The sequence below is a fragment of the Mycteria americana genome, chromosome 13 (assembly GCF_035582795.1).
Source record: "Mycteria americana isolate JAX WOST 10 ecotype Jacksonville Zoo and Gardens chromosome 13, USCA_MyAme_1.0, whole genome shotgun sequence".
NCBI classification, from domain to species: Eukaryota; Metazoa; Chordata; class Aves; order Ciconiiformes; family Ciconiidae; genus Mycteria; species Mycteria americana.
The window spans coordinates 7782843-7802335 of record NC_134377.1 but is presented as its reverse complement, the minus strand read 5'-3'; the positions used below and the strand labels follow the sequence as shown (position 1 = coordinate 7802335).

At 40.0% G+C, this 19493-nt stretch overlaps 1 protein-coding gene across 4 annotated transcripts in view; it reads right to left on the bottom strand.

Moving 5' to 3' along the window:
* KREMEN1 (kringle containing transmembrane protein 1) overlaps positions 1–19493 on the bottom strand; it is a 36765-nt gene that overhangs the window by 2547 nt on the left and 14725 nt on the right. The window contains exons 3-10 of one of the 4 annotated variants that reach the window (XM_075516263.1): positions 17560–17651; positions 16417–16476; positions 9895–10019; positions 9281–9434; positions 5614–5946; positions 4842–5000; positions 2619–2703; positions 1416–1620 (exon numbers count right to left, since the gene is read on the bottom strand). In XM_075516263.1, coding sequence (XP_075372378.1) covers positions 1458–1620; positions 2619–2703; positions 4842–5000; positions 5614–5946; positions 9281–9434; positions 9895–10019; positions 16417–16476; positions 17560–17651 — 1171 coding nt within the window. In that variant the 3' untranslated portion in view covers positions 1416–1457. Of the gene's footprint in view, positions 1–845; positions 1621–2618; positions 2704–4841; positions 5001–5613; positions 5947–9280; positions 9435–9894; positions 10020–16416; positions 16477–17559; positions 17652–19493 lie in introns of those variants that run through there. The other 3 variants (XM_075516265.1, XM_075516262.1, XM_075516264.1) reach the window with 3 other exon arrangements.

Below are 19493 nucleotides of genomic sequence, written 5' to 3'. Positions count from 1 at the left end.
TGTTTAAACTGATACTTATTGCTTTTGTGTTAACCAGAATTACTGTACCTTAATGGCTCTCACTGAATTTCCTCTAGCTTAGTTTGAGGAGCTGCTCACTCAGTAAACTTTTCCAGTCAATTTATCTGACTTCTGTATTGTCAGTTTTTCCTAAATATCTTGCTGGTCTGGACTTTCTGAGGCTGAAAGACTCACTGCTGATCCCCGGTGGTGGGATAAGAAGTCTGAGCATTGTGGGTGGACAGATATTCTACCAAAGAGAAAAAAATAGTTAATGCTGTCTGTTGCAATCAAAGAGAAATGATTTCACAGATCAAATCCCCACTGATGTTTTAGTTCTTTGACTATTTAGGGCATTAATCTCAAAAATGCAGTTCAGTTTTAATTTTGCAGGCAAGGAGACACTTTTTCTTCTCACAGCTAAGTATCAAGGCAACTGTTAACGTATGTGTTCAGATGCACAGCCTGGCATAGGTGAGTTGTTGATAGCAGGCTACAACTTTGTAAATAGTTTAGGCTGCTGAGATCAGTATCTTTAACTTCAGAGTAAGAATTTGTGTTAGTCAGCCTCACTGTTTAAAAATTCAGTGGCTTTACAATTTCTTTGGACAATCCTCTAGGAAGCCCTAAGCTTACATCCAGAATGAATGCAGGACGTCAGACTGGAGTACAATAGTTTTTTAAAGGATCGCTGTGAATATGAGCAAAATTATCACAATCATCGGTGAATGATGGGTCAGACATAGTCGTTTAAAAGTCTTCATTGCTCGTGCAGACCTGGAGCTGGTGAGCTTTACTCCATCGAAACTCACACTTGCAGCCGAAAATCCAGAGTGTTTGCCTCCTGAATTTGACTTGATTTTTATTCGTACATCTCTGCTTGTAGGAACAGAAAATGTAGAAACAGCAGAGCACTGGGCAACCAGGCTGATAGTTTCTCAAAGTCTTGGCTCCCATTTTACTGTATAGCACCATTTAGACATGTTTACATTAAGGCCAGTAAGCTCTGGTTGCTGTGGCAGCTGAACAGGCTATCAGTATCTACCTCTGTCTTCAGCCTTGAGAATAAAGGGACTAAAGTAGCCTGATAGAGTGCAGTGGTACAGGAAAGTAGGACAGAAGAAGTCCTCAACCTGCAGATACTCATTCAATTGCTTTTGGCAGGGCGACAGGACATTTTGAATTTTACAGGTTTTTACATGTATTTTAAGTGCATTGGTTTAAAGGCAGTAATTAACAGCACTACAGATTTGATGAGCACCAGATATTTCAAAACTATTGCTGCAGTTAAATCTGTTGTCATTAGTATACCCAAGAGAACAGCAGATAGGCAGTCACTCAAAGGCCTTTGGAAATGGACTTTTTGGAAAACAAGTATGAGGTTGGGAGAAAAGAAAGGATTATTCCCAAGTCACCTGGATTTTGAGAAGATTGATTCTTGTAAAATAAAAGACACTTCAGTTTCCCACTAGTGGGTTGCAATCATCCTGTTGACTTCGTAGCTTTTTCTTGAAGATGGATATCGATGTGGATGGCTGGTAGAATATACTCCAGATCTCGCCAGCAGTAGTAACCTCACTGGACTCTTCTGTTTCAGTTGCAGAGGGTATCTGATGGGATCTAGGAAACAAGTGTGAATTCACTGTAAGCGTTAAGGTGCTTGGGAAGCTGCTGTAGTGAGTATGTCTGCATTACTGCTACACTGGTAATGCGAGCAGCTTCCGCTGCAGCTGTGACACCTTTTCTTTCTACCTGCTGCACAGGTACGTAGGGTTTTGGAGTGTTGGTTGGTTGTTTCTTGACCAAATGAAAAGTTCAGCATTCTATTGCTAGAATAGTTGCTACCCTAATGAAAGCAATGACATTGAGCTAAGAAGTCTGTATATATTCTATTACTAATTGCTATTAATATAAATTAATTTCCTTGTATATTTAAGCCTCTTTGTGGTATGTAAATACAATATTCAACATTTATGATTTGTTGATAACTCACCCATCATTTCATTCAATGAGTGTCCATCTAGAGGACACAAAAATTACTTGGTATAAGTGTAGAGAAATATAGTAATAAAATGATGTTGGTTTTAATAGGCAAAAAAAAATTATACTGGTTAAGTGTCACACCATAATACAGATTTTTCATTTTTGTGATTTTTTTTTTAACCATTTTCAATATTTCAGTAAAAGAAAGTAAGTATTAACTAGCCTATAGCTAATTTTTTCCCCACCTCCCCCATCTGGGATGAGGTTTTAATTTTTTTCCCACAAAGTATTACCATAATTTGTCCTCTTCCCACCAATGCTAGATGTCTGATTACATTTTCCCCTTTGCTATATAACATCACTCAGCATGAGAAACCTTTTTATTCCTTAAAATACAAATCTTGTCAAAACAAGACCAAAAGAGATATTCTAGCAGGAAATGGTATCCTAACAGACTGGAAAGTTTAAAAATGTGCTTATGTAGTATCTTTTATGAGGATACAAATATGTAATATGTAACTTGGTTTTGAATATGACCAATCTGACAGTATCAGAAGGCAAAGAAATGAAGTGTACCAGGTTTGGCACAGAGCTGAGATGTCAGTTCTCCAGGGACAGTCTTGCTCCATACTCACCTCATGGTTATGTGGAGAAATATCTTTGCTATTATGGCCGTAACACTTAGGATGAGCAGGGCTGTGAGACTATATATTGTCCACTCTGTAAAAGAGAAAGGGAGAGGGAGAGGGAGGGCAGAGGAGAGAGGAGAGGAGAGGAGAGGAGAGGAGAGGAGAGGAGAGGAGAGGAGAGGAGAGGAGAGGAGAGGAGAGGAGAGGAGAGGAGAGGAGAGGAGAGGAGAGGAGAGGAGAGAGGAGAGGAGAGGAGAGGAGAGGAGAGGAGAGGAGAGGAGAGGAGAGGAGAGGAGAGGAGAGGAGAGGAGAGGAGAGGAGAGGAGAGGAGAGGAGAGGAGAGGAGAGAGAGAGGAGAGGAGAGGAGAGGAGAGGAGAGGAGAGGAGAGGAGAGGAGAGGAGAGGAGAGGAGAGGAGAGGAGAGGAGAGGAGAGGAGAGGAGAGGAGAGGAGAGGAGAGGAGAGGAGAGGAGAGGAGAGGAGAGGAGAGGAGAGGCTCTCAGTACATTCATTTACTTACAATTTTTAAAATAAGAATATTGCAAGAAGAAACACATAGCCTTCTGATGCTTTATTCAAAACTGTAATTTGAAGAGGCCTTAAACCTTTAAGTATTTTCTGCAAAGACTGACAGAAACTGTGTAACTCTCTGTCGAAGCTGTTTTTTCCCATGCAGGACTGCTCCCTATAAAATTGAAAGTTGGGAAACTCCAAAGCGTATACCAGTCAAATTATCTAACTAGTATCTAGGAAAGGAATTAAAACTCACTCAGAGGAAAATTTAAAAGCAGACTAAACAACATATTAGAATATATGCTACCAATAGTAACCCTATGCTTGCAAGGAGATGGCCTAGTTTTATATCAGTAATTCTGTAAGTAATCACTAAGGGGGGGGGAGGGTCCTTTCTAGAGTCTACTGAGACAGGTGATCAGTGTTTGTGGTCCGCTAGACTGAAGGCTCCTGCTCATTGTATTTTACGTTTCAATTTAGTTCTGGTTGTACCAGCAAGTCAAGCAGGACTTAAAGAACAGCCTGACGTGTTGTAACAGTTGAACTATTAAAGAGATTGGGGCTCGAGGGGAGCAGATTTCTAAATTATTAGATCACCTTTTCATTTGGACTTCCATAATCTTGCAGTGGGAGGCTACAGCATGTTGAGATGGGAAAAGGGATGGCACTAGAATGTAACTCTGGCATATCTGGCACACTGAACAGCCTTGCAAGGACCTTGAATTATTAGAACAACTGAATAAAGGCTGTCACCTTCAGAAGTCCTGAAACATAAAGGAGCAAAAAAAGGAAGCATAAGTTCCCCCCCACCCAATGCCCCTTCCTCCAAGCATTGACTGTTCATGGTGATTTTAACAGTATTTTCATAACGGCATAAAATCCAAGGGTGCAGTTTCATCTTAGGTCAGTATGCCCAAGCTAGTTTAACACTAGGCAGCCTAAATGTAGCTGTGGTAGGTCAGGCACTGGCCTGCGCCTACTGCCAGAATATCTGCCCAGAATCCTAGGCATGTTCTGCAACCTGGCTAGTCTGGGTATATGCAGCTCATGTGCAGTCATGTCCTTACACTTCAGGTTTGGAACGCAGACAGCTTCAGGACTACAGAACTATTAGAGTGTCCACAGTGTGATCGAGGCCCAGCTTCAACGATACATAAAAGCAGGTGCCCGGGGTAGTTTAAGGATAGGAGACACCAATAGTGATATTCACCAAGAGTGCATTTCCAATCTTCTATTATTTACAACTCAACAATTTCCCGAATGAAGTGATATCTTGAAGGTCAGTTCTAGACACATGACAGTTCTCAGTGGCATCTCCCCTGCACCCATTAACTTGTGTCATCCTTGTCTAGCCCTCTTTGTATTACTGCTGTAGCTTTTGTGAATTGGGATAACTGGGATGCATCCAGCATTCGGGCTCTTCCAGACTCTACAAAAGCTTGCTCTTTCTTCAGCACCTTTTGCCACCTCTATGGTATGCACTGAAGCTGATTCTAGTAAGGAGGCTGCTCTGACTCACATCTTATTCTGATGTGCTTTCATTCTCAAGGACTCACCATCTTCACACTATTTCTAACTGATTTATGCTGAGAAGTGAGTTTTGAAAAGTAGTGAGAGCAGCACAGGTAGTGGTAATTAGACTAAATGAAAATTCCTCTATTAGTAAGAGGCACAGGGGATCAGATAACGTGGAGGCATTATTAGGAGGCATTATTACCAGGCATGGAGCTATTGGGATGACTTGGGCTGGTTGTGATGACATAAAGTATCTTTGATGACCGGGCTGTATTGATGCTGAGATTTGCTTGTTCGTTTATCTTCTCTGAAAGGGTCTGATTCATTGGAATCTTGTTTTGATGCACATTGTCCTTCACAGCTGAAAACACAAGAGTATGATTACAATAACAATTTCTTAACAGGTGTAATTGGACTTTATTTTGTGCTGTAAACAGCCGTGCTGTGCTCTGGTTTACTTAGAGAACTCCAATAATCAAGTTATGTCTGATGCCAGAAGAAGCCTGTACTTCACCAAGTTGGGGTTCTCAGAATTTTTCTGGAAGCTAATTGTTCATCAGAACAGTAGGTACAACTCAAGGACTAAAATGTTTTCTCCTGATGACTTTCAATCTGAGTGGAATAGACTGTTGGAAAGAGCCAAGAGGAACCAAGATGCAGATGGACTACTGGTTTTTTGTTTTGTTTCAGCTTTGTCATTTTCCAGTCTGTTTTGAAAGGCAGGTGTGTATGGGATTGAATTTTTGAAAATTTAAATGTTGCCATTTATGACATAGCTGACTGGAGTGTTCCAAATTGAGAGAAATTTTAGCGAAGCTTTTACCCGCTGAGCAGTGGCAGCAAGAGAGATGAAAAACCTGTAGACATGAGAGTTAAAATATTTGCTCTTTTTTTGCCACTTCAGAAATCTCCTGTGTGAATTAAATGCTTTATCAGCTCATTGAAAGGTAGAAACAGCAAAGTTAGCCTCTTACCTCTATACCTGATGGCAAATCCCTGGGCTTGATTGGTTTCATCTGAGAAAAAGTATAAAATGACAAAATCCAAAGAGATGTTAAAGGTGTGGGGAGGCCGGTTCTTGCCATTAAAACGAGCTAGAACATGATAGGTATAGCCATCCAGCAATTCCACCATATCTGTAGCATCTTTGATTTCAAAAAGGGCAAAGCTGAAGTGGATTCGAGATGCTCCTGGAACTTGTATGGTCCAGTAGCAGACTTTGCCTGTGCCGTATGTGTCAGGAAAATCTGGGGAATAGATCACAGCTGTAGCAGAAGTGTAATTCCCTCCACAGGCACCAATAAGGGCTGTGAAAAGGAGAGGGAGAAAAATGAAAAAAAGAGGTTATACATTCATTACGCACAGCTTTAGCACTCTGTAGATTCTAATACTCAAATGTGACTTGAAGGTACAGACTCGCTACCCCAGCAGGATGCACTGTCTCTCAGACTGGTATTCTTTACCTTCCACAGCACTGGGAGCACAGCTATTATGTTGCATTGGGATACACTCCTTCTGTCTCATTACTCTGAGACCTACGTATCAATCGTGAATACTGCAACTATCCTTTGTCCTGGTATGTAACCGCGTACCCTTTCCCGCATCCCTGCAGAAACAGGATGAAAGCTAACTCACTGATTGAGGGACTTCCACTCCACCCCTATCAGGCAGGCAGGCAACTGGATTAGTGACTGTAACTCTCACTGTTGAATTATTGAAATTCCTTCACAGCCTTATCAAATTGAAAAAACAGATCTTCACAGAATAGCTGAGGTTGGAAGGGACCCCTGGAGATTGTCTAGTCCAATCCCCCTGCTCGGAGCAGGAGACATTGTCTAGTTGTGTTTTGAGTCTCCGAGGATGGAGACTCCACAACCTCGCCAGGAAACCTGTTCCAGTGTCACCCTCGCCCTAAAAAACATTTTTCCTTATGTTTAAATGGATTTTCCTGTATTTCAATTTGTGCCTGTTGCCTCTTGTCTATTCACTCGATAACACTGAGGAGAGTCTGGCTTCATCTTTACACCCTCCCATCAGTTATTTATAGGAATTGAAAAGATCCCCCCTGAGCCTTCTTTTCTCAAGGCTAAACAATCCAAGATCTCTCAGCCTCTCCTTGTACGAACGGTGTTGTAATCCCTTAATCACCTTTGTGGCCACTTATATGTGCTTTTTAAGCATCCTGCCTTTTGATCTTGTCCAACTCATGTTTGACCTTACCTTCACTAAGTAACTTGAAAAAGATCCTGTTATGAAGTCTAAAGAAAATCTTTTAGGTTTCTTGCGACCTTTTATATTCAAAACAAGTACACACCCAGTAAATCTTTATATTCCTTGACAACTATCCAGATTCCCAGTGCAAACTTATTTACCAATGAATCCAGAGAGAAACTCAAATGCCAGCCAACTGACCTGATGCATATCTATACATACACATATATAATTTAAAAAATGTATTGTATATAGGTATATATGCATATATATTTATATATCCCCTAAATACACAATATTATAGATGTATTATATAATAATGTATTTCATGACAAAACTGTTTGGATCAGTTATCACTCCCCCATATCATAGGCTGAAGGACTGAAGAATCAAAGCAGAATTATTTTCTCTGAAAGCTTAATTAAAGCCCTGTAATAGAAGCCTGTGAGAATGGAAATAAAGGAAGTGAAGGGTTTTGAAGTGTCTCCGTTTTCACAGGCCTCTGAGAAAGAGCTTTAATAAATACAAATTAAAAGGGAGCTGGGGGAACAAGAACTAGAAGTAGCATATGTCTGCCAGAAAAATCATGTGAAAACATTTCTTTTCTGGAGCAAGGCTTGATCATAGCCTGAGCAAACCTCACACTTGAGCGCCGCACTGTGAAAGACCTTATAGAGGAACTGAAAGAATATGAAAGAATAGAAAGAATGTGAAAGACCCTACAGAGGTATTAAGCCCCATAGAGGAATTTGTGTTTGGCGCTTAGTCCATGCTAACAGAGCTGGTGATTTAACTGAATAGATAGAATTATTTGAATAGATAGAATAGATTGAATTGATAGAATTGAAATTTATCACTGAGATAACAAATTTCCTCTTTGCAAATGGCTTATAGGTATTTGGCTGTGCCATTTGTAATTACTGAATCACAAGGTGTTTTTCAAACCAGCAATATTAACTAAGAACGCCAATGACCAGTGCTCCACAGATGCCTAACAAAGTACAGCGTTGCCCCATATGGAATGGAAATGCTTTCCCTCTCTCATTTCCTTCTAGAGCTGGCAGAGTTCTGTGTTGCAGGTCTGAATGTTACAGCTTTAGCCCATGATAGTAGCACGTAAACACATAAGGTTACTGGGGCGGGGGGTGTGGGTGTGTGTGTACAGGGCTCAGGGGTGAAGGTTCTAGGGATATGACGTGATCCGGAAAAGAGGAATGAGCTGAGGTGTTGTTCATCAGCAAAAGAAAATAGGTGGCAGTTACTAGGATGACCTCTCTTACCTGGCCACAGCTCCCTCCCTCGCTGTTTACTAGAAGAGACGGTGCAGGTCCTGAGGGTAACATCTTGCTGAGCCCTCGGTCATTCCAGAAAAGGAAAGCTACAAAGGAAGTCTTTACCCATCGAGGATTTGGGAGGCCAAGAGCAGGCAGAAACAGAGGATGCTGCAGTGGGAAGCTACATGCTATCTCAACATTGAACACAACATGCAGTTTCGGTGCTTCTTTTCAAATCTCGGGGAGAATTTGGAAGTGAGCAGAGTGACTAATTCCTGTCTCAACTGAAATGTCTTTCTGTCTCGCTAGCTGGGAAGCAGAGTTTTAGAGTAAGGAGATGGGAAGTTTGGTTGTGTATTCGGAAGGTGGAAAATTATGCCGCTTTTAGTTCCAGAAAGTTTATAACTCGACTTAAAAGGTAGCTGCTACGTCAGAGGCAGCTGAGATCTGAGAAGCAATGATATATCGGTGCACACTGTGAACTTTTCCAGTACTCCCAGCTATACTGGGAGCCTGTACTGCAGCCAGACAACTGGGTACTCATACCATCAACCTGTGAAGTTACACAGCTGGCACTGGTATGTATACTGAGAAGAAGAGTAGAAAGGAGGATTTCTATGTGTAAGAAATTATGAAATCAGTGATGGTCATAATAGCAACCTAACTTGTTTGTATTTTTGCAGTACCGTCCTTCCCTGTCCCAGTGCTACTACACTGCTTTGTGTTGTGTTAACTGGGTTATAGCAAGTCTTGTCTGGTTTAATAAAAAACCCCAAGTTGGTGTAGATTGAAATTTTATTTGAGGTGCCTCACTTAATCATATATCCACTCTCTGGTAAGATCAGCTCTGAAGGAGTCTTTCTGTGACGTGCTGTTTGTGATAGCTGAGTTAGTACCATTTGTGGGGAAGAAAGAGACAATCTCTGGAGCATGAGTCAGTTGCCTGAGCTGGCATCATTTCTTGGAAGTGCTATTTCACATTATTAATAGATGTGAATTTTATGCAGAAATGGAAAGCAACTTTATTTTATACTGAATGTAGGTGTTTTGCTGTTTTGCATGCAACAGTTCTCATTGCATTTAAACCCTTTTCCCTAATTTGCTGAACATTTGAGGCCTCTCCTTTGGGAAAAACTGAGCCTGTTTCAATACTTACTGTCAAAAAGAATGACTCTGCCATCCCCACCGCAAGGCTGAGTATGGTCTCCAAAGCAAACACTGTTGCATTCCGTACTGGCTGCCTCCCCATATCTCCAGTAGTCAGGATTATTTCCACAGAAACAAGCATAACCTGATTCCATGCCTGCAAACTTTGACAACAAAGATGCATAAGGAAGGGAAGGATAATATTTAAAGGAGTGACAGCAGGAGGTTGTATGAGCAAGAAAGCTGGCAGCAGAATATGTGTGTTTTGGAGAAGTATGATTAGTCAGAGGCCAGAGGTCCCACCACAAACTGTTTTTGTTTGAGCTGTCAGGATGCTACTTAAGACTAGTGAGAAAGATGGAATGGAGGGCAATTAGGGCACCCTATCACTCATAACTGCAGTAAGCAAGCATACTTTCTCCTGGCATCCTGGCATTATTAACTGGTCATTTGCCCAGATCGCTCTGGATGCAGAGAGAGGGCTAGGTCCCATGGAGTGGGAGTGAGACCTTAGACATCCTGAAGGTAAAAAAAAAAAGGGGAGGAAATATGATAGAGAGCTCTAGGCATATTGCCATCTTTTGGTTTTGAAAACATTTTGTAAATGTATGTCAAAGAAATCACCTTAAATTTTTTACTTCGGCAGGAACTGATGCATGTTTGGATAGTAAGTTTATTGGAGGTCTCGCTGGTGCCAGTCAAAGGTGGTGGCTCTCCATGGTCCTTGTAACACCCTAGATTCCCCGGCACTGGCAAGAATAACAGACAACCATCATTCTAAAGGTGTGCCTGGAAACACCCAAGACACAGACCATTTTATGCACTACCTGGTTACTAAACAGCTCTCTATATGTTCTTCTCTTGATTTCGCAGTATGGGAAACGTTACTCCATGCTAACTCCTTGTCATATTTTCCAAACATGCCCAGGGATAAATGGCAGGTGGTGAAATAGCATCATATCTTCTTAGTAATATACCTGCAATAGTCTGTAAGCTGCAGTAATATAGACAAGATAAATACCTGGTTCCTTTCTCCCGATAGAGACAATTAAAAAAAAAAAAAAGGCATTAAGTGGGTTCAGAGGTTTTGCGGGGTTTTTTGACTATGATCATACATATTCTAACAATGTAAATTAAATAATGTGATTTCTGTCTGATCTTCAAAACAATGAAGTTCTGGAAGTTTTCTAAGCAGGATATTTGAGGAAGGGAACCTAAACTATTTTAGGATGGAGTTTGGCAAGTTTTATGGGAGGGACTATATACTTATATAGGGGAATTTCCTAATATTTAAAACTCAAATTCTGATATGAATTCAAAGTATCATATTTTATGGTATGTACAAAGAGATTCAAAGTGAGTAATATTACTTTTTTAAAGAAACATCTATTTATACTGTATTAATAGAACATTTCAAGGCTCCTTGGTCACTATGGGAGGTCAGAGTTTTCCCCCTCCAGTGCATAATTTGTCCTCTGGTTTTGTTTTGTTGTGGTTTTGCACTTTTCATCAAAGCACTGGAATTTAGCCATGGCTGCTAGAGAGAGGATGTGGGGTACAATACAGTGCTGTGCTAATGGCATAAAATTATCCCTTGCCTACTTGTCATATCTGCTCACATACTTGGAATTAAACCTCTTACCAGCTCTGTGGTCAGATAATTTTTATCCCCGTAACAGATTGACAAGGATTAGTTTTTGTCCACCTAACCTCCACAGCTCTCTATAACGTGATGCAGTCAGAGACCTGTATGATAGTTTTACTTATTCAGTCGTTGTTATTTCAGTACCCAGTAAACACTGAACTCTCTCTTGCCAACATCTTGTGGCACAGCACTGTTTCAGGTTTTTGACTTACCAATAGTTTTTTTGTGGGGGGAAATGCTGGGTTTGGGGTTTTGCAGCCTCTGATGCCTGATAGCATGTGGATTAGCTGTTTTGGTGCTCCTTTTGAACTAGCCATCTCTTGTACAGATGACCCTTTTCTCTATCAGATAACCTGTGTGTTAGTAAACTGCTTTTATATTATTGTACTTTCACATACATACAAGAGGAATGCGATTATGCTTTTTGTACTGAGCAGTCTCGTACAGTAGTCCTGAAAGTATCTCTTCATTGGATTCTGGAAGGCTCATTTCTGGGATTTCTTATACACGTCCACGTGCAGCAGTCATTGAAATAATGCCTTGAATTCAGAACTCCTATTTGTCTAATTCTAACAAAGACGGTCTCATCCCTATTCTTTTGGAATATTATAGACTGAGCTTGTAAACTGATGTCAGCTTACCGTTAAAATCTGAATCATCCTGACATCTGGAACAGTTAACAAGTCTGCCTGAGAACTTGCTCCCAGACTTAGGCTATGTTGCCTAAGGCAGCTTCCTTATTTTGAGGAAGAGGGTTAGCATATCTGTTAGTGACCAGCAAATATACTGGCGTGTATATGACTATACTCTTAAGGAGGATGATTATAGTATTATAAAGAATAATTAATGAACTTGGGAAGAAAATTCAAGTATGTATATATTTTTTTAAATAATTAGATAATGTTCCTTCAAATGTTGTTCATAAAATAATTTTGTTTTCTAAGAATGATACAATTTCAATTATAAATGCTTGCATGGAGTTATGGCTTTGATATGCCCTGCAGCAACACGTGTCTAAGTACAGAGACTTCAAGTTACAGCCTGATTTAACATACCTTTGGAAATCCCCATTTGCAGCCCCACTCCAGCTGAGTACAGCTGGGCAGATAACTCTCAGAGAGCTCACGTTTTTGTACAGTGCATTATTTCACTGACCTGAAAAAGCTTCCTAGTTAACCAACCTAGCTCATCTTCCTAGGAGACCTGGGATTTCCTAAAAACACATATTATATATCTACTTTTTTCTTTTAAGTAGCTTTATTGGTGAGACCCTTCAACCTTGTCTCCAGGGGATTAGTACTTCAATATGTTCCATGCTAAGAAACCAGACTGAGTAATTTGAAAACTTCTTACATTTTGTAACTAAATCAAGCATACCATTTGGGTACATCCTAAAGCTAATTAGTCTCTTTGGTGTCCCAGCAGTATTTTAACTCTCTTGTATCTAGCAAACAAAATTAGTGTCATGTGATTGGGAATAAACAGGAGAAGCTTCATCTAGCCTAATAGCGAACAGTAATTTCCATGCCAGTGCCCAGATCTTCAAATTACTTTTATATCAAATCAACAAACTACATGAGCCCAAGGATATATGCTCAGCTAAAAGCACTTTAGTAGTCCCACATCAAATATATGATGAAACACTCTTCTGAACTGGGACAACACACAAAAAAAATTGCTCCTGTACATGCATATATGATTTTTGATACACCAGTTCTTCCTGTGGCTACTGATGGGCTGGTCCTAAACCTGAGACACCACGGAGTTGCTACTGAAGGGTAATTGGAGTACATAGTATAATAGTAGAGGGGAGATCATTTGTAGCCTGAGTTGGAGAAGATCTAATTGGCAAACACTGCTTTTATATAAGATGCACAGTGATGTGCACTTGCAGCCCAGAAAGCCCACCATATCCTGGGCTGCATCAAAAGAAGCGTGGCCAGCAGGTCGAGGGAGGTGATTCTCCCCCTCTACTCTGCTCTCGTGAGACCTCACCTGGAGTACTGCGTCCAGCTCTGGGGCCCCCAGCATAAGAAAGACGTGGACCTGTTGGAGCGAATCCAGAGGAGGGCCACGAAGATGATCAGGAGGCTGGAGCACCTCTCCTACGAGGACAGGCTGAGAGAGCTGGGGTTGTTCAGCCTGGAGAAGAGAAGGCTCCAGGGAGACCTTATAGCAGCCTTCCAGTACCTGAAGGGAGCCTGCAAGAAAGCTGGAGAGGGACTTTTTACAAGGGCATGTAGTGATAGGACAAGGGGTCATGGCTTTAAACTGAAAGAGGGTACATTTAGATTAGATATAAGGAAGGAATTCTTCACTGTGAGGATGGTGAGGCACTGGAACAGGTTGCCCGGAGAAGTTGTGGATGCCCCCTCCCTGGAAGTGTTCAAGGCCAGGTTGGATGGGGCTTTGAGCAACCTGATCTAGTGGAAGGTGTCCCTGCCCATGGCAGGTGGGTTGGAACTAGATGATCTTTAAGGTCCCTTCCAACCCAAGCTATTCTATGATTCTATGATCACAAATTACTGCTTTTTCAACAATATTTTTAGTATATTAGAATAATATGCTCCTCATTCGTACTATATTAAACTGAATCAGGATGTATGCTAAGGGAGCCACTCAACATAAATCTAAACCAAGACAGTGTACATTTATGTATGTCGAGCAGCTCTGCAGAAAAGGCCCTGGAGGTCCTGATAGACAGGGAGCTGAACATGAGCCAGAAGTGTGCTGGGCAGCAAAGACGGCCAACAGGCCTGTATTAAGATGAGCACAGCCAGAGATCAAGGGAAGTGATTGTTCCTCTACTCAGCACTTGTTAGGACCACATTGAGACAACTATGTCCAGTTTTGGGCCCACCAGTGCAAAAAAGACATTAATTGTCTGAAGCAAGTTCAGCAGAGAGCCAAGATGCTCGGAGGGCTGGAGCACTCACCCTGTGAGAAGAGGCTGAGGGATGGGGGCTTGTTCAGCCTGCAGAAGAGAAAGCTTCGGGGGCACTCCCTAGCAGCTCTGCAATACCTACATGGAGCTTGTCACAACGATGGAGCCAGGGTCTTCGCAGTGATGCATTTTGGACAAGAGGTAAGGAGCTTATGTTGAAACACGAGATGTTCAGACTGGATAGAAGGAAAATCTTTTCACCACGCTGGCAGTCAAGCACGGGAACAAGGGCCCAGAGAGGGAGCGCACTCTGCGTCCCTGGAGGTTGTCATGGCCTGACTGCATAAACGTGGTCTAATCCAACAAACTGAATGACTTGGTCTGATCTCAGAGCTGGCCCTGCTTTGAGCAGGAGGCTGGACCAGATGACGGCCTGAGGTCCCTTCCGACCTAGGTATCCTACAACCCCATGTGTATGTATAAAACTATATACATATATATATAAAGCAATGAAGAATCAAAAGTATTTCTAGATAGGTAGTGACTGTTTAGTTACTCTGACCTTTAAAAATTTCCAACATAATCTTTTGCCTTAACTTGCTCTTAATGTTTACCCTACTAAAGAAGCTTGGGAAAAATGAGGTAGTCAATGTTCTGCAATTAGTGTTCATGCTGATCAGGGATGTCTTCCTGTTACATTGTCTTCACCTTGTATGTATTTGTTCTCTTGTGCTTAAAAGGGCACCTCTTTTGTGCAAGCATGATATTTTTCTTTTAAGCAGCATCTGACATAATGAGGTCCTGGCAAACACCAGAGCTTCTGCATATTACATGTTCAGGCACATGTATTAAAACATGGAATTAATCCTTTTGAGCTCAAAACCATGTTCCAGCTATGCTCATCTAGCCGTCTTTCAAGAGCCTCCTAGCTTTCTGCAATGGTAGCATGCACCAGTATACTGTCTCAAATTGTGCGAGCTACTCTCTTTGTTCTTGTGTTCAAATGTATACAGGTCAATCTTACAGTGATCAATACAGCACTGTATAACTTACCTGGCTCTGCCATTTAACATTTCATCAATATTTCAGTAATAAATAAATTTATTACATGATGTACATGCACACAGGAAATATGATTCCAGTAAAGAAATCTGTTCATGGTAAGAGACTCATGCAGGCCATAAACATGGAGATGCAATTAAGTGGGACAGCAAGCCTTTCTTTCTTTTACCTTTTGGGAGTGTAAGTTGTTATTTCCTTTGAATTTCAGCCTAACCTCATTAACAAAGAGACCAAAAAAGTCAGGAATAGCTGCCACATTGCAAACAAACCATCTAAAGCATTCAGTTCTGAATTCTCCATGTGAGATGCACATGTTTTCTCAGGACTCAGTGCTGTCTTCTTGCCTTTTATTTTGTTTATGCCCATTCCAGTCTGCTTAGCAGACAAGCCATTAAGAAGAGGAGAGGAAGAAAAGGAAAGACTAAGCTCCTACTGGCGTAACTACCACTGTCTTCTGTGATTATGCCCATCCATCCTCATCTAACATTGCTAAATTCTGTATTGCATGTTTACACATGCAGAATGCCAGAACACATTTCTGAATGAAACACTTAGTGTTACGTATAAATATTAGTGAACAAGACACACGATATAATCATGTGAAATCATCATCATAATGAAAAATTCTTAACTGTAGATTCTTAATTATTGTTACAGTGAATCATTGCATGCAAATCTCTCTAGGCAATCAAGACGCTTCATGTTGTGGCATTGTAGTGATATTATGTGGGTATAGTTTATAGGTAAATTACGCTCCAGATACTTGTCTTTGCTAGTAGTAAATATAATTATGGAAAAGAAGCTTATATAAGACAATTTTTTTACTTCTCTAAACATTTCAAATAGGATTTCTTTACACAATTGCTTTCTTGCTCCATCACAAAACTCAGTTTTGTACTATGCACGTCACAAGTCGGTTTTGATGGTCCTATGATTTAGCATCATGCTTACTGAAAACAGAAAATCTGGTAAAGAATAAAAGTTTTTTTTTACTTACACAGCTTCATAAACCATGAGGTTTGTATTAAGACTTGGATGGGCTTGCAATGTACAGTTTGTTCTAAATTGCTGCAATTCCTTTTTCTAGTATCCAGTTTCAGTGCAATGCTTGAAGCAGCTGCTACTGGTCAAAAGGACATTTTGTAAATGTAAGTCTGGATTATCTGTGCAAGTAAGTGTCCAAGTTTAAATCCTCTGCTCCCCACCACAGAGAAAATGAGTGAGGCTGGTTTTAAAAGGGTCCTTTGTGTAGAACAAATGGAGTGGAGAGAATTTGCCTTTCAGCTTTTTTACTGGTGCCATATCCAGAGAATTTGTTAACATCTGTGGTCTTTAAAGAAAATGCAAATTCTTTCATTTTAGACCAAGATAAATTTCTTAATTAGGAGGGTCATGTTTCCTAAATAGGACCTGGTATATTAGAAAAATAAGAGTAAGATGTCCTCTGAACAATGAGTATCAGAGTGTTGAATGATTTTGTGTTATTTAAATTAGACTCCTTAATCTGTATTTAAGTCTAGGTGAAAGAAGCCACCCGACTTAAGGTCACACTTACGTATTTGTTTGCCTAGCTTGAAGATGTGAATCACTCGCTCACATTCATAAAAAAAGAGAACTGTGGACAAAGTAAAAAACCACTTTAGATCCATTTTTCTTTTGGTTTTGTTTTCTTAACTTCAAGTAAGAAATGTACTTCTTCCAATCGGAAGTATGCCTACGTAAGGACAACTGCTCTGATGCTTAACAGTATACACATAAGTTATCCCTTAGAAATAGAGAGTACTTGCACAGAAGAACTTAGGAAAGCAAGTAAAGGCACTAATGATTAGACTTAATAAAATGTGTAGTTACAGTTGCTTGTTAACATGCAAAACTGGAATCTCTTTTTAATATTTAGGCATATTTTAAAGAATGTGATTCTTAGGAGTTTATCCTGGAGCATTCAGGAATGAAAATTTTGGAACATATTGACACGAATCATGACAAAACCTCCACATTTTGGACAAGGTAAATAATATAATACATTAAAACTATTAAATACTGCAAGGAAGCTTCAGGTGAATACCTTGTGAATTATCTGTTAAAAAAAAAATCAAAGTCCAGTCTGTGGTTTCACAGCAATGCTAACTATATGTACCTGCAAGGAACAGAATTCTAGCCTAGATCTCATATATACCTAACAAAATAGCCACCTTTTCCCTATGTCCTCTCATACAGTCTTTATTTCTTCCAAGCAATTCTGTGTATGATGTGTTATGCACATTAAACTAATGCCATCCATTTTACAAGCTAATTGCAAATGATGGGCACATACGTACCTTGTAAAAAATTTAATTAATAATTTCCTATTAATTTTTGTCCTCTAGATTTTAATAAATGAATGACACATTTCTATGGATTCAAAAAACCAGCAGTATTGACTTCATAAGTTTTGAGTCATTCTCTGTCTGGTATTATTTGTAAATAATATAATCCAGTAATTCTGAGATGAGATGAAAAGGACAGCAATGGAGGAACAATTCAGTAAGCTTGTCATTAACTCTAGAGACCCGTTTAAAATATTGCTTAGTCTGCAAATGAAAATAAGCTTATTGGCCTTATCCTAGTTTCTGTTTGAAAATCACTACCCACTGTTGTATAACGGCCAATCTCTGGTCAACAGAGATGCAGGCCTAAAAAAATTGCATGGTGCTCTTACTTCGGCAGGATGGAATCTCACAGTATTTCCAATATATTCCATCCTCATGCTGTGCAATGTAGCACCATGGGCTGACGTCTCCATCAGGGTTCCTGAAAGAGAAAAATAGAGAGAGTGAGTGAAAAGTCATCAAATATTTTCAAAAACCACAAAAAATTAAATCTTATTAAGCTCCAGTGTCATCACTACTTTTGCTCTAATACCTATTGAATATTTAACCTATTGGACTTATATACCAAGAAAAATGCAAAAGTGGTCAGGAAGTTTAGTCAGGAAGTTTAGTTTGCTGTGTACTGTGATAACCAAAGTTATCACAGTACACAGCAAGCATAAAATGCTAGTAATGTCTAAAGCATAACTTATTTTTTCTTTAAGTCTAAAAGGTTCAGAGCTATTTCTGGACAGTACTGAGAGAGGAAGATTTTCAGCCCCACATCCTGTGTACAGGTTCCTTAGACTCCTAAACTTGATTTTTTCCTTGGTACAAAATAGTCCAGACTCCAGCTTCCTGTATGTATGATGACAAAAACCTTTATCCAATAAAGTCTTCTGGGAAAGACTGAGGTCTTTTCTTCCCCTTCAGTAAAGCTGAGTATATCTGTTCCAGTGATCTGATATATTGATGGATGAGATAATTCTTCATCTGTCCATGATTATTCTTTGCTGTTTTGTAGCATCATTTACAGATGCATACCTAATTAGTCATTAGGTTATTTAAAGTTTTTTCTATGTACACTTTGAAAAACTATTCACATTGAAAAGATCAATTTAAGAGAATAAATTGTGATTTTGGACACTCAGGTTGAAATACAACCTTTTCTTGTAACTAGGGCCAACTGCAATCTTTTTATCATGTACTTTGGCATGAATTCTGTTACTGAAACCCTCCTACACTGAAGTGTCAGTTCAGCTGCCTGTTGTCATTTGGGCATATTAACAACTCCTTCTGCAAGATCCAATTTTAGAACTGCTGGGGTTGTTTTTTGATCAAATAACAGAATGCTGAAGACAATTGGTGAGTTGAGCTCAGTTTAGCTGACTAAAATGCTGCTAGTTAGGCTTTCAAACAGACTAGTAAAAGTAGTGGACAAGGAAAGCCTAAGACTAGTGCGTGAGGAATTTAGGTGTAATGGCAGAGCTTCCAGTGGCTAAAGAAAGTAGACCAAAATCAAGGAAAGCTGGTACTCGAAATAACACAATTTTCCTTGTTTTCACAGTTACAGGAAATCTGGGGTTTACACCTGCATGACAGAAATCAAATGTCCGTAACTGAATCACGGTAATGGCACTCCACATATAAATGCCTTAAAATGCAAGGAAATTGCAGAGAAATGTGATGAATGTCTTTAGAAATCTTTGCCTTGAACCTCAGAAGTGCATACAGTTAGAAAACAATTGAGTATCTTTCAAAAATCTCCAAAAAATTCAGTCTGCATAATTTTGTTATGGCTGAAATGAGGTTTAGTGGAACATTATGAGGCATTTCCATCTTAACAGGGTGTCTTGCAGAAAACAAAGTATTCCAAGTAAGGACCACCCATGGAGAGATAACATGCTTCTGATTAATACTTTAAGTGTAAAATTAGATTATTCAAATGTGTCCCTAAAATTGAGCCTCAAAGCAATGTATTATGCCTTAAAAAAGCCTTGTGAGATATGTGTTGCCTCAGAGAAGGGAAGATCAACTTGTCCACTGTCACCGAGCAAATGAATGGGCAGAGAAAGAGCTAAAACAGCGGTATCTTCACTCACAAGGCCTTGACAAGATTTACATGCTAAAGATATGCTCTGACACTCTTAAAACAGTGATTTTTCCAAGCTTTTTTTCAATAGAATGTGAAGTTAAAAAGCATCCGTTAGTTAGGACCATCATTCCATACACCTGTGAGAATATTCCTGGGCCAAGTGATACAGCATAAGGAAGGAAATGGCTA